This window comes from Cricetulus griseus (assembly GCF_003668045.3).
Source record: "Cricetulus griseus strain 17A/GY chromosome 1 unlocalized genomic scaffold, alternate assembly CriGri-PICRH-1.0 chr1_0, whole genome shotgun sequence".
In the NCBI taxonomy this organism is placed as follows: domain Eukaryota; kingdom Metazoa; phylum Chordata; class Mammalia; order Rodentia; family Cricetidae; genus Cricetulus; species Cricetulus griseus.
In genome coordinates this window covers 77381966-77397576 of record NW_023276806.1, presented here as the reverse complement: position 1 = coordinate 77397576, position 15611 = coordinate 77381966, and the positions used below count along the sequence as shown (strand labels likewise).

Below are 15611 nucleotides of genomic sequence, written 5' to 3'. Positions count from 1 at the left end.
GGCCTAGGCCCTCCCCCATGTTCTAGGCCGAGAGTGCATCCCTCCCATGGGATGGGCACTCAAAGTTCCTTCTTACAAGGGAAAAATACTAATCCACAACCAGGGGCCCCTAGAGTGAAGAGGCCTCCTAATTGACATCCATGTTCAGGGGTCTGGATCAGTCCTGTGCTGGTCCTCCAGACAGCAGTCTTGGGTCAATGTGCTCTCCCTTGTTCAGGCCAACTGTTTCTGTGGGTTTCACCAGTGTGGTACCGACACCTTTGATCGTCATTCCTCCCTCTCTACAACTAGGTTCCAGAGTTCAGTTCAGTGTATAACTGTGGGTGTCTGCCTCTGCTTCCATCAGCCACTGGATGAGGGCTCTAGGATGACATAAAAAGTAGTCATCCGTCTCATTATAGGGAAAGGGCATTTAGGTTATCCTCTCCACAATTGTCTAGATTGTGTCATCCTTGTAGGTCTCTGGAAATCTCCCTAGTGCCAGATCTCTCCTGGGACCTATAATGGCTCCCACTGATATGTTATCTCTCATCCTGTTCTCCTCTATTCTTCCCCCAACTCAATATTTCTGCTCCTCCATTTCCTCCTCTCTCCTCCTCTTCTCCTCCTCTAATTCTGGCAGCTCCCTCTCCCCTACCCTGGATTTTAAAACTGTCCAGAGCCAGTGATGTTGCTTTGTTGTATAGTACTTATTTGGGGTACAGGAGTCATTGGAATGAATTACAAAGCTTCAACTTGGTCAGTTGGTTAGTACCAAATAATAAAATCTGCCAAGTGATGAGAGCCTTCTATCTTAAAGGTGTACAATTGCAGGTTTTGTAAAGTAAAAATGTCCTAGGCACCTGAGGCCTGGAATCAGGACTAATTCTGTCTGCAGGCTTGGAGTTTGTTGAGGACATTTTAGTCAGATCTTGGCCCTTCTGCATTCCAGCAAGTGGCCACTGAACGGGATAAGCTTTTCCCTTTAGAGGTATTCTATTGAAATTTTGGGGTTTAAGAGTACATTTAAATTAAAACGAGCCCTATTAACATGTGAATACTCTTAAGCAGAAACAGTCATGTTCCCATTCTGAGATTAGTACTATGAATGATTTGCTTGGAATACTTAAGTTTTTGTTTTCTCTTTGGGTGAGAATGGTTCCTGAAAAATAGTATTTTGACTGGGTATCAAGACAGAGAAGAAAGGGTCATTGTTCTGTTCATCAGGCATAGAAAAGACAGAGTTGGTGAACTCTGGGCAAGCATTGCAGAGTGACAAACCCTCTCCTTATTCGTTGAGTGGTAGAAGCAACAGCTGTCTACCCTGTGCTTCTCCTGCCTGATGGCTGGAAAAGATGATTTGTGAATTCATGCCCACAGTCATATGAATAATCTTTTTGTCCTCTCTAGGTGGCTCCGGTTGGTGTTTAAGTCATAAAGAATGGGCAGAATCCAGTGGGCCCTATTTAATAAAGTCCAGATGAATAGGAAATGTTCCTGGTACAGGCTGCATCTGCTGAGGGATTACATAGTTTTAGGCTTTCCATATGTTTATCTGTTTGGTGCCTGTGTAACTCAAAGCAGCTTCAGACAACAAGAAAACCTAGGATGGATTGTAAGGCTGTGGTCCAGCCCTACAAAGAGGCTTCATAGGTCAGATTTGGCCTTTAGGCCTGGTTTGCTAAGCATAGTAGGAATATTTGCTGAAATGAAGAACCCCCCCAAAAAAATAGTAAAAACAAAAACAAAAACCTCAATTCTTCTATAGTGTACCTGAATTAATTATGTAGTTGTATACACACAGTAATGTACACAGAAAAATAAAGTTTGCAAAGGACCAAGGGTTTGTCACACATACACCCTTTCATGAAATGCCAGAGAGTGAAAAAGAAAGATCTGAGACAGAGAAGTCCTAGAATCCATAGAACAGATCACTAGCAGATCGACTTTACTGTCCAGGAATAGTCCACTCCCTTTACTGTATGTTTCTATTCCTCAATCCTTTGAAGCCTTTGACCTTTGCATTGCAAGGGAGATTCCCAGAATCAACTCCGATGCTTGTGACTAATCAGGATGTTTTCCCATTGTCAATAAAGGACATGATGCTCCAGCATAAACTTGGCATTTTGATTAGCTCTGTTAACCCTCAATAGCCTAATTATTTCTGGTTGAAGTGTTAAATTTATTTCAGCATTTGCATAGCTAAGGCCATCCTTGGATCCTGTGAAGAGTGGCCAGAAATGAGTAGGCAGCTCTTGGTTCCCAGGACCTTCACATATATTTGCTCTAAACTTTTAAAGAGACACTCTGCAAAAATCCCTGTCAAAGCCAGTACTCTGATCTCATTTCCAGTTTCTCAGAAGTGAGCCACAGGCAGACAGCAATCTCTTAACAGAATTATTTTAATTTGACAGTAATATAAAAGGTATTGTATAACCTGATATGACAAAACATATCCCCTCCTCCCTTACCACTCCCCAACTAAAACACTGCCTATCATATATCCTTTCAGGCCTAAAAGTTACCTTAATAAGCATTCCACATCATATTCAATCTTAGCATCAATCTCAAAAGTTTAGATACCTTGTTTATTTTAAAAATGGGAGACTTAGAGAAACAGACAGCAATCTGCTGAAAGTCCCCCATTCATCAGAAATATAACAGAGGTAGCAGCAATGCCATGTTGCCTAGTTGATAATATTTTTCATTCTGTTCTTCATGTCTTCATTGTCAATAGGATTTATACTTGTCATATTGAATTCTGTGAATGGCTATTTTAATATAGAAGTATGTATGCATTGTGTTTTTTCCATTCCATCCTAAGGCCAAAACTTGCTGCTCAGTTTCACAACTCAAGGCATCTGTAAAACATGGGCTTGGCTTGTTTGGGGAAGCATGCATATACAGGCAGGTTTGCCTCAACTTCATCTCTGAGTGGAGAAATAAAGTGTTTATATGAATGACACACATGTTTAAGGGATTTAAAATTTGCATATCTGCATATACTTCTTAACCACTGTTATGGCTAATCTTAACTACAAGCCATCCCTGTAGGCCCTGGACTGATAGTTTCTTCCCCTGATTCCATGGGCTGCCAAACACTACCTTTATTCAGAATTCTTTTTGCCCCATGAACATTTGTTCAAATCTTTTGTGAATCCCATTGATTATTTAACAGCTTGCAATCATCTGCTGGAGATCTTCATTCATTTTCCAGATGTGATTTTGTTAGATGTTTTTAGCAGTGCATTTCCTGCTCAGTGACTTGTGGATTTAGTCTCTTAATAATGTCTTTAAATTATTTAATGATGAGGATACAATTTAGACTTCTGTGCTTTACTTAATGAATCTCTTCCTTAACTAAGATTACAAAAGTACTCAAAAGTAGGACACTTGAAGTATGAAAGCTTGGCTGTAACTCTTCTCAGAATCTTTTATTAAATTTAATAATTTTTATTTCATATGTATATAGTGTGTTTACAACATTTCCCTCTTTATTCTCTGCCCACTGCTATCTGTCTCAAGTGCCCTCTTAAATCTGTGGCTTCTACAAAACAAAAACAAAAACCACTTCCTTTTTGCAAGGTTGAGCTTCCAGTCATAATCATTTATGTTCTGCTTGAGGATGAGCTTCAGGATCCCATGGCAGACGGCTCTGTTGACCTTCTCCTCAGCCAGGCCAGCCTGTCTGCAGCGCTCCATAGGCATCCCTTCCTTTCTTTCATTCCTCCCTTCATTTGCCCCTCCTTCCCCAGCCCTCTCAACCATTCCCAGCTTCCATTTCTCACTTTCTTCTTCTTCCTTTCCTTCCTCCCTCTCTCTTCCTTTTCTTCCCCTTCTCTTTCTTCCTTTTCTCCTTCCTTCCTCCCTTCTTTCCTTTCTTCCCTACACACTTGTTTCCTCCCTTCCTTTCCTCCTCGCTTTTTTTCTCTTGGAAGAAGTATTCATGTAGTTCTCAAAAATGCTGAGATGGGATTTCATCTGTATCATCACTGTAAAGGACCTATGCCCTTGTTTTGTTTCTGCTTTTGCTTATGAGCTTTTACCATGTTCTCCTCACTACCAAATAGGTAATTCATGCATTAACAGGATTTTAAGATTTCTCTTCATCTTATTTTCTTCAATTTTACTATTAACTTTATGGATGCAGATTCCTTTAGTTTCTGTTATCCTTATTTGAGATCAAAGGAGCTGCTTGAATCTACACATTGGTATTTTTTGCATTTACAAAAATCTCAACTTCAAATATTGTCTTTACTTCATTTTCTCTATTATTTTTGTTGTTTAGTTTTAGGATTTGAGACAAGCTCATTTTCATTAGCTTTGTATATTCTCAAATGTTAATTTTTATACATTTTTATATTGTAAACTTTCTGTTTTATCACCTTTCCTCTTCTTTACTAATTCTCCATTTTGCTATGTAGATATCAATTAAGTATAATATGGCTCCAGATGCACTCTTGCTTGTGAGTGACAATATTCCCTCCAGGAACATGGGGTAGGAAGGTCTTTAAGACTAAACTGTCTTTGTACAGGGTCAGTGGCTGTAAGACTAAGATCACCTTTTTGTTCTCGCAGATAACTGAAGTTCAGGTCTGAGCATCAAATGAATGCTAATGGCCTATAACTTCATCCCCAGGAGATCCCATGTATGTTCCTAGACTCTGTGGGCACAAACTCCTTCACATACACACTTTCTTGTGTATTACCACAGTTTATTTGTCCTCATTGATGTGGATTCGTAAAGTTACATGAGCTAGTGTTAGTTACATGTTTAGTCTTACATGTTTTAGCCAAAGAAAAATGTGTTTCTATTTATTTACTTTTTTGCTTTGTTATTTTTGTTTTATATGGCAGCACACACACACATATAATTTTTATTTACATTTAATATACGATTTTATGCATTTCACTATACTTAATTAAGGTAATACTTGTCCTATCTAAGCCAGACTAGCATTTTCTTTGTTATTACTTCATTCTTTGACAAAAATATCACGTAAATTTTACAATTATTTAAAATCAGGACATTGAGTTATCATAGCTCTTATTATGAAAATATTCTATTTATTCAATCTTGTATACTAAATTGTCATTTTACATTTTTCATACTTATTATGTTATTAGTATTTGTTTTAATTAGATACCTTTTGCTAGAGTAAAGGAGGGAGAAGTATATCTTATTAGATATGTCAGTAATTTAATTTCTTTTATGCTTTCTTATAATAGGAATTGAAAACATATCCATTGCATTTACTACTGTGTCAATAAATTAGATATGCAGCAGAATCTATACTTTGCTACTGGTAAAAAGACACATAGTTAAGGTAATATAGTCTTGGTAAAGATGTCCAGATATTGTGATTTAAAAATAAGTAAATCAAATGTACTATAATTGTTCTCTTTCTAGTTATACCATGATTATTAAGTTCTTATTTTCTTCTATATTCACATATTTTTACATACATTCTTTCTTTTATGTATCATGTAGTCACTATTAGAATGAATAGTTCACAGATATTCTAGATATCAATAGCATTAGACCAGATTTGTCTTTTGAACTTTTGCTTCTGGGGAAGTTTGGTATTCTTTATTTTATTTTGAAATCGTATGAAGCACAGGGCCTACATGGGTCTACACCAGGTGCTCTCTATATATCATAGCTTTCAATTTAGTATTTTTATGTAACATGTTAAAGTTACAAGTCTCTAATTCTTGTGAGTTATGTTGGTTTTCTTTTCCTTCTGTTGAAATGTCTTGTCAACATCAATCTGATGGTTTTTGTTTGTTTATCTGTTTTTTTTCTAATGAGAGACAGAAAAGGAGTATATCTAGATGGGAGGGAAGGTGGGGATGTGGGATGAAACTGGGAGGCATAGAGGGAAGGGAAAGTGCAATCAGTATGTATTGTTTAAGGAAAGTACTCAGTTTTAATAAAAGAAAAGGTGAGAAAGTGGTGTGTGTGTGTGTGTGTGTGTGTGTGTGTGTGTGCATGTTTGCTCATAATATGCACAGAAGACAAGTACGGCATGAGCGATCCATCTCATTTTCCTCCCACTGGACTGTGGAGCTGGTAGATTAGCCTACAGCAAGAACCCTACCGTCTTCATCCTTTGCTCTGGAGTTGCAAGCACAGGTCACCACATCTAGATTGACTTTTATGTGTTGAGATTCCAAGTCAAGTTTTGTTGATCGTACTACAAGTATCTCCTTGGCCTGAAAATTCATTTTTATAATTCTCCTAATTCTAGGCATGAAGATAAGAAAAAGTAGATAGTAACCCACAGTGAGCAAAGTAATTTACATGATTGTGTTTTGCTAAATTTTCAGAATGACAAAAATATAGTTATACAGTAGCATGTCTTCAAAATCTTCAAAATATGAGGCCAGACACAGCATCAACAGAACTGCTCTCTTTGAATACTACAGGAAGCTACCGGAAGCTGTCAGGAATATGAGACATCCATGAGTGAATACAATACACAAGTTTTTCGAAACATTCCTGAGTATCCCATGTATTCCTTTAACAAGAGTGCTATGTGGGGCTTTTTTGTTTGTTTGTTTGTATTTTGTTTGTTTTTCTTAAGCAGGCTCACTGTGTAAGTCAAGGTATAATTATATTTGTGTTCCTCTTACTTCAGTATTCAACCATGGGCTTTTCAGAAGTGCCTGAGCATAACAGGCCCAGAGGATACCTGACATCTTGTTAAACACAGTTATTCTTAAAGCCCATTTCATTAAAATGTTCTGTCACTAGAATAAAGGTATAGGGAAGAGAACTAAATGACTGCTCATACTGATACAAGCAGTATTCTACACATAACCAGCCAAAGATGACTCTGGCTAAAATTCTATAAAACAAAAATTGCAATGATCCATACATATTCAAGCAAATATAGGTAAAAGATTGTTTCTCTTTGAATTTTTATAAGCTTACAATTCCAAGCACTAAAATAGAAGTACACATGTGCATGCCAGCATGCCTGCACACACACACACACACACACACACACGCACGCACGCACGCACGCACGCACACACACATGCACGCACCCACACACACACACACACACACATGTGCATACCCATGCACACTGAAGACACATACCTTATCCTGATATTTAGATTTTGAATTGAATGACAGCTTTGTCCATTCATACTATAATAGGATATGATACCTATACTTTACATGTTTGTGTAAGCACATGTTTCATCACTAAAGAATTCTCACTGCAAGTTAAAAATAAAGATGCTTAAATTTTAATAATGGAAAGTAAATCCTACTAAAAAGTCTAAAGATGGCCATGGTGGCCTCCAAGATGGAAGGCTTGTTCAGTTTTTCTAGGGAAGATCCTGTTGATCTGAGTTGCTTATTTTTAATGAAAATTTATTGCTTTTGTTGATTAAATTTTCTACAATGTAGCTAAGGATTTTTAAAATTCTACATGTTGCTTTTCAAAATAACTATAGTTAGTAATTAAAAAGTGTCTGAGATAAATTAAAATATTGTCTGGACAGTAATTCTTGTTCCTAATTATAAGTTCCCTTTAAAATACATTTTGGAAGGCTACCTCATTGTCAACACTTATTATAAAATGATTGTGTTATATAATGAAGATGTAATATGTAACTATAAAGAGCACAATTATTTAAAACAGCATACCGATTCCAGGTGAGAGAGTTGATGGTTTCATAGTAACATTGTGGTTAATTTTATTGAGTATCAAATTAGCCATCATTAATATTATGCTATTAAGTTTAGAGATTTCATTATCTTATTTTTGTTATTTAAAGACAATTTAGAAGCTATATTTTAGGAATTCACATAGAGTACTATTAATAGCTTTTATGATATCTATATTATGTTTATGGTGTTCTCTGCTTTTAGTTTTTTAAATTTCAAACTATTTCTGTTCCTAATCAATATAATAACAATTAGTTGTGCCTATTTATCTGTAAATACAAATTTTACCTATGGGATATATATATACATATATATATATATATATGTATATATATGTGTGTGTGTGTGTGGGTATATACATAAGTACACACATAACAAGATGTACATTAAAGTAATATTCTCTATATTCCAATTATTCAGGAAGCTTCACAAAATAAAAGCAAGTATCAGTCAATGCTATTGAGAAAAATTAAACTTTTCTCTACAAATGTTTCAACAAGATAATTATTGTCTATTTTTCTAGGCTTTTTGATGCAATTTACAAAGGATATTGTGTTGAATTTCTCTCTAATGGGAATTTTTAGTTTAAAGAATATCCTGCCCACTTCTAGAATAATGGAAAACAGTAATAGCCTAAATAATAATTCTCCCTTTCTTGGAGACAAGAGTCTATATAATAGGATAGGAGTCTAGTCTCTTTCTGAAGTCCCCAGTTACTGGTGTGTAGGACTGTGTTAAATGACACACAAATTACTTAACATGACCACTTCCCATGTGCATAAGTAGGGTGTAGTTCTCATGTCAGCCCAGCCTTCGAATGCAAAAACATGCTATTTAGACCGATGATGATAACAAATTACAAATGGTCATTTGTTGAATGTTTATAGAATATAAAATCCTTTGCCTTTCTCTTCAATCAGATAAGGTTAAAAAAAGATGTATAAGAAAAACTAGACCTTGAATGACAGGTGTCTGGGGAGTAATTGCAGTTACTACACTGGTTCAAATTAGAAGACACAATAGGGGAGTCACTGAATCCCCATAGAATGTCTGTAAACCCAAGAAACCAATTGTGGTATTTAGCAGGTTAAAATGTAATTTTCAAACACAGTGTATCCAAATAAGAGTCTCTAAACAATAGAAAGGAATCACAGGGCAGATTCACTTGTATTCAGAAATGGAGACACTGTTTCAGTCATCTTAATAGTGACCCAGCAGGGGCTGGATGTTAATTCTTAGCTTGTAAGTATTGACTTAAAAGAGAAAATCCACATTCTCATTTCCAACAATGTGCTCATGACTCTACATAATCATTGAAAGACATGTAAGCACTAAATAGAAGAAAGGTTTAAGTGTAAAATTCAAAGACCTGAAAAGGACTGTACTGTACCAGCACCCAGACAGGGATAGCAGACATAATGCCACTTCATTGCTATGTGGTTGGTAAAACTGGGGTATATTTTTCTTTTCCCTTCCTCTTACAACTTCCCAAATAAACCTATTTTCTTAGAGTCAATTCATATTTTTCCAGCTTAATGAAGCATTTCGCCCATATAGCTCTGCAACTATTCTCTGAAAGCTGTCTAAAAATGATCTCACCTCACCTACACTATAACTCCATCAGACAATAAACATCATCATTTTTATTTCAATGAGGATGACACAGTACATGTCAAATAGGTGGTTAAAAAATTTATTTCTCTTTCAGGTGCAATCTGCCAGGCTTATTGTAACTCTCCTTCTGACACTCATTTCATGTTTAATAGTTCATCACCACATGAGGATGCTTGTCAATCAATTAAATTGAAATGTCATTCTAACCTTTAATCGGAAACAATTTACTCTTTTCTTCATTTCATTGGGAGCTTTTTTCCTCTGTTATTCAAATTCAAAGCCAAAATCACTGATATTCAAAATTTTATAATAACTAATGTTGGAAAATTGACCTACTCACCAATATATTGACACTTTATCATTGCAGAGGTAATCCAGCTGAGTCTGCCAGAAGATCAGAGAGTAAGCATCACTGCAGCCACCGTGGGACAAAGTGCTGTCCTGAGTTGTGCCATTGTGGGAGCCCTGAGACCCCCTATCATATGGAAGAGGAATAATATTGTCCTAAATAATTTAGATTTGGAAGACATCAATGTGAGTATGTGAAACAAAGATGCTCCACAATGTGTGTAGTTTGCATTGTTACCTCAGGCTCTGATGTGTCTGGGCAGCTAAATGAATACTGTATATAGAGGAGAAAAGAATTATTAGAAGGTTGTTCATCCATCCGACCAATTGGTAGGTGCCCAAAGAACAGTTGTAATTATGCAAATCATTTGTATTAGTGTAGTAAGATAATGTAGCTGTGTATTAGTCAGAAAATACATGAGCACAACATTTTTATAAATATCTCTTTAGCTTTAAAATGCGAATTGTCTCCCTAGTAAATTTACGTCTAATAAGTATTCCAGGAACACATTCATGTAAGCTCAAATTTGCATGCATGAAGTTGTGAATGTTAAGAGTCCAAGAACAAAAAGTTAAAATTGCCACCCATAAGAAGATATGCATGAGTATATGGTGTGTGTGTGTGTGTGTGTGTGTGTGTGTGTGTGTGTGTGTGTGTATGCATTCATAGCTATTAGTTTCAGAGGAACAGTGATATTTAGTTATCTGAAAATATAGGAGTTTTGTGTTTGTATAATACATATTCCCTTGATATAAAATGTGTCTATTCAGACACACACACACACACACACACACACACACACACACACACACACATCTTGTTTATAGAATGTATCTGGAGTCTCTCTCTGAATTGATTCCCAGCATGGTGTGGTACTAAGGATAAGGGATAGAAGTCAGATATATATCTAGGAAATATCTCTCTGCACTCTTTGTAAATTCTAACTTGTTCATATATTAATTCTTAGAAGAAAATTCTTTGAATAATATTGTGTTACACACTTGTTAATAAAGACCAGATACTTAGGGAATACAGAGGAACACAATATAGAACAACATGCGCCTGTGTGTCTGGCATGGCAAGGTTTTCTCTGATGAAATGAATTACCAGAATATTCTATGCTCACTGGGAAAAGGGAGAACATGTCTCTCATAGGATGAGCAGTCTTTATATTGAACAATACCTGAGTATTTTCTCATGGAATAGATAGATCAGGGCAAGCAAAATAAACAAACAAATATAAAAATAAAGTAGATATAAAAAAATTCCAGTGAACTCTACCTGCATTGATTAAACATGTCTGGAAGCCATATATGTCAAGGACTCATTGAAATATCTCTAACTCTAGGTAATTAAACTCTTTGCAATGTTGAGTAACAGCCAAAGCTTTTGAAAAGTCAGATGAGACTAAATACAGTTTAACTTTACAATCCATTGGCAACAAGAAATATTATCTTAGTTACTATTTTACTGCTATGAAGAGACACCATAGTTATGGTAAATCTTGTAAAAGAAACCATTTAATTGGGGCTTGCTTACAGTTTTAGAAGTTTAGTTTATTATCATCATGACACAGGGCATGGTAGCATGAAAACAGACATGATACTAGAGAAGCAGTTGAGAGTTCTACATGCAGATTTGCAGGCAGCAGGAAGAACCAAAAACAGGGCTTGGCTTGGGCTTTTGAATTGTCAAAGCCCACCCCCACTGATAGACTTCCTCCAACAAGGCCACACCTCCTAATCTTTCAAAGAGTGGCACTCTTTGGTGACCAAGCAAAGTGGAAGATATGAAATTGTTGGAAACAAGAACTCTTTAGCCTTCTAAACAAGGCCATCTAAATGGCCCCATAATATTCTAATTTATACTATCTTTTTTGTTTGTTTTCTGCACTAGCTAAATATGATTATCCATCTGGCTTAATCCTTAGAGGCACTAAACACCATTTATTTATAGCATCATTTACTTATGTACTATGTTAAATTGAACAAGAACTCATTTTCGAGATGTTTGGTTTGTTGAACTGGACTTTTCTCAAAACTCCTTTTCCCCCTCCCCATTGCCTTGTGGGTGTTGGTTTTTCCCTTGGTTACTTCCTCCATGCACATTGGTTCTGAGTTTAATTCATCTATAAAATAAAACTACCTTAACCAGTATTTATACTGTTTCAAAAGAAAAGTATAAAATCACTTTGTGTTTAGTTTGAGAAAAGTGATATACAGATGTACTAATTTTCCACTGGCATACTAGGCTCAGATGCAGATTTGACAATTTATCACTCCCTGGATAGATTTTCAGAATTTAAATCAGATCAAATGTGTGCCTCTAGGCAACTCAATATCTGTTTTGTGGTCCTCCACTGATTGTCACCTGTCAACATAGGCTACAATGGGATTCAGTTATTTTCTTTCCTGACCTTAGTAGCTAATATTTTAATGACTCTCATTGGCTTGAGCTATTGATTTCTCTGATCCCATTGCAACTCTTCACAAGATATGGCAGATTTCTTTGTAGTCTGAAACACTGTCTTCTAACTCCTTTATGTGTAACACATTCTGTTATGTTCACATTCAGGAGCCAATTAGTCTGTGAAAAATATGTAGTGTGTTAGAATTTAGATAGCAACTGATCAACAAATGATGTCCTTTCTGCCTGAGAAGAGGTACCTGATAATGAGAATACAGAGGTATGCTGGACTGAGTGTCTCAACTGCACAGACAACACACACTTTCAGAAGGACCATTACGGATATATATTCATCATTGTTTGCTGCCTTCTAAGGAGAAATTAACTGAAATTACACAAACTCCATCTCCTACAAATCTGAGATATTTCTCTGTCCTACTTTATTATTCATTGGATGCCATTCTTAAAGTCACATGACTTTAAGATTAGTAAGGAAAGAAGTATGGAAGGCTGCAAATTTCCATTAGACTTCTGCTTTTTTCTCTTTTTCACTGTGGTGAAGAGATGTAGTACGAGATCAATCTTCCTAAAGTTTTAAGTGCACAATAAAGTCATGTTAACAATAGCACACTATTTTACAGCACATGCCTAGAACTTATTTATCTTCCATAACAGACCCCTAGTAATAACTCATTTTCCTCCCACAGTCCACAGAGACCATCATTCCACAATATATTTCTATGATCTTGACTTTTGTAGCTTCTTCATAAAATGGGATCATGTGGAGATTATTCTTTATGACTGCCTTATTTCCCTAAGCATAATGACCTTCAGGTTTACCAATGTTGCTATTACAAGAATAAAAAATGGTGTGTCCTCTCTCTTTAGTCTACTGATTAATTTATTTATTTACCTTGGATATATTGAAAGGGACATGAACTTATAAATATACTTTGAGATAGTGTTTACAAATATTTTACATACTTCCCAAATGATTATTATTGTCTATATAATAATTTATTTTATAATTTTTGTAAACCTGTAAGATCATTAAAAGCTTATACTAGTATTGTATGTTGCAAGTGAGGATCCATGGGTTCCCATTTATCTGTATCCTTTTTGAATTTTGCTATTTTTATTTATCTATATGCTGCATAATAGTAATGCTAATGCAGAAAGTAATAATCATGATTTAACTTTTATTATTGCATCTATTGTAGTTGTTATTATATGTACAGGATGTGTCAATGGGTACATAAAATATGGGGCTCATGTGGAGGACAACGAACAACATTGTGGAGTCAGTTTTCTCCCTCCACCTTTTGCAAGGGTAGCAAGGATTAAGCTAAGATTTCTTGCTTTGGGCAGTAAGTGACTTTATGCAGGATCCATCTCATTGGCCCTTCTTTATGGTTCTAGTTTACAGTTTCCTAACTATTAAGGTTGGTGAGCATCGTTGTACATATCTAATGCATTTGTATGCTTTCTTAAGAAAATATCTACATAGTTTTTGTGCCTAGTTTTGTTTAACTATTATTATTTATTATTATTGTAATATTATTGTTATTAAAGATTTTTTACTATCTATTTCTATTTATGAATAGAATTAATAATAACTATTATTATTTTGCTTATAATTTGTAAAAAATATTCACCAAATCAACATACTTTCCTAACTAAAACATTTAATAACTAGGAACAAAACAAACTAGATGGTAAAGGTTACATATGAATATCTTATTGACAGCAACAACCGAGTGGAGAAAATGAATAGATCATCCTGTGAGATCAAAAGTAAAAAGAATGCCTGGTTTCAGCATTGTGTACATCACATCTGAGGCAATCTGAGGCAGGGTGAGAAGTCAAATAAAGGACAGGAATGCATGAGCTATCTCCTCCTGCCATTCAATGCCAGATGTAGGTATGAATATGTTTCCGATTAGACATGATAACTCTCAAGTTATTTCAATTTCTGAAATGTGTTCAAGGTGATTGTCGCATAGTTGCTTTTCATTTAAAGAAAAATGTTCCATTGAAATGTAGTGCAGGTTAGATCACATAAAATTGAGTTTCTCATGTGTAGAGGGAAAAAGCGTATTCAGTCATCATTGTAGCAGTTCAACAGATTCTTAGGTTGTAGAGAGAGAAACCGTTCAGCAACTGGTTCAGTCTAGGGAAGAGACACATAGAAAGAAGAAAACCACCATTTTGTGCAAGAATTTTAAGCCATTAAATACATAAGAGAGAATTATTGCTATTTGTAAGTGTTTCAGAATTATCTACTTTAGTTTATATTTATGAATAGAATTACACAGGCATATCAAGCATCTACAACCTGTATGTTAGGATTTTACTTGAAGAATATACTAATTATGCCACATAATTTTAATTCTTAGATCAATGAGAAAGAAGTATTTTTAAATTTTTACCCTCTTTCTCATTATATAAAAGGATATAGACTATATAGTATTCAGATTTATTTTTACATAATACATAAAAATATTTGTATAGCTAGATTTGTATAGTGCTTTTTATACACACACATATATAAAGACATTTTTATATTTTAGGGTAGTCATTAGTAACAAAGCCCCAATCAATATCACTAACATAAAAATTATTTAAATAAATTAAATTTTTAAAAAAATTAAATAAAAACAAGATTTCCATTTACTATCTTAAAATAAACAGAGTATTTCAGTATGAGATATAAATACAGGAAACCACCAAAACGTGTGATTTAATAAAAATAGTGACCTTTTGCCTCTATAAATCATCAGGTATTTACTGAATGTGACATTCCTGCAATCCAAACACTGAGGTAGAGGTAAAGGAATTAGAAGTTCTAAGTCATTCTTATTTCCATAGTTAACTCAAGACCACTAGAGGATATATGAAACTGTGTCTCATAAATTAAAACAAAACAGCAAAAAACAAACAAAAAACAAGACAAAACCACTCTCCCTCACAAGTCTAATCTGAAGTAGTAAAGATATTGAAATTTCCATTGCATAAATTGTTCATCATGTTATTTTGAAATTATTTTAATATTTAATTTTTCTTTTTTTATTGAAAATAGGTTCTTTTTCAGATTTTTTATTTGAATTAGAAACAGGATTGTTTTACATGACAATCCCATTTCCCTTCTCCCTCCTGTCCGCCCCTACCATCCTCCCCCAACTAAAACCCTACCTATCACATACCCTTTCTGCTCCCCCTGGATGGTGAGGCCTTCCGTAGGGTGTCATCAGAGTCTTTCATATCCTTTGGGATAGGGCCTAGGCCAACCTCCGTGTGTCTTGGCTCAGGGAGTATTCCTCTATATGGAATGGGCTCCCAAAGTCCACACCTATGCTAGGGATAAGTACTGAACTACTACAGGAGGTCTTGTAGATTTCCAAGGTTTCCTCACTGAAACCCATGTTCCTGGAAAGAGCTGACCTGAACATCGGGGAACTCTTGCTCCCCAGACTGACAGCTGGAATACCAGCATGGGACTTAAAATATATTCTTTTCTCATAAAATATATACTCGTTACAGTTTTACCTTCCTCTATTACCCCAGTTCCTCCAAGCCTCA

The 15611-nt window shown here is 35.4% G+C and overlaps 1 protein-coding gene across 3 annotated transcripts in view; it reads left to right on the top strand.

Annotated features, from left to right (window-relative positions):
- Fstl5 (follistatin like 5) overlaps window positions 1–15611 on the top strand; it is a 507741-nt gene that overhangs the window by 293837 nt on the left and 198293 nt on the right. For all 3 annotated transcript variants that reach the window (XM_035451280.1, XM_035451279.1, XM_035451277.1), the window contains exon 6: window positions 9645–9811. In XM_035451280.1, the coding sequence (XP_035307171.1) occupies window positions 9645–9811 (167 nt within the window). The remainder of the gene's footprint in view (window positions 1–9644; window positions 9812–15611) is intronic.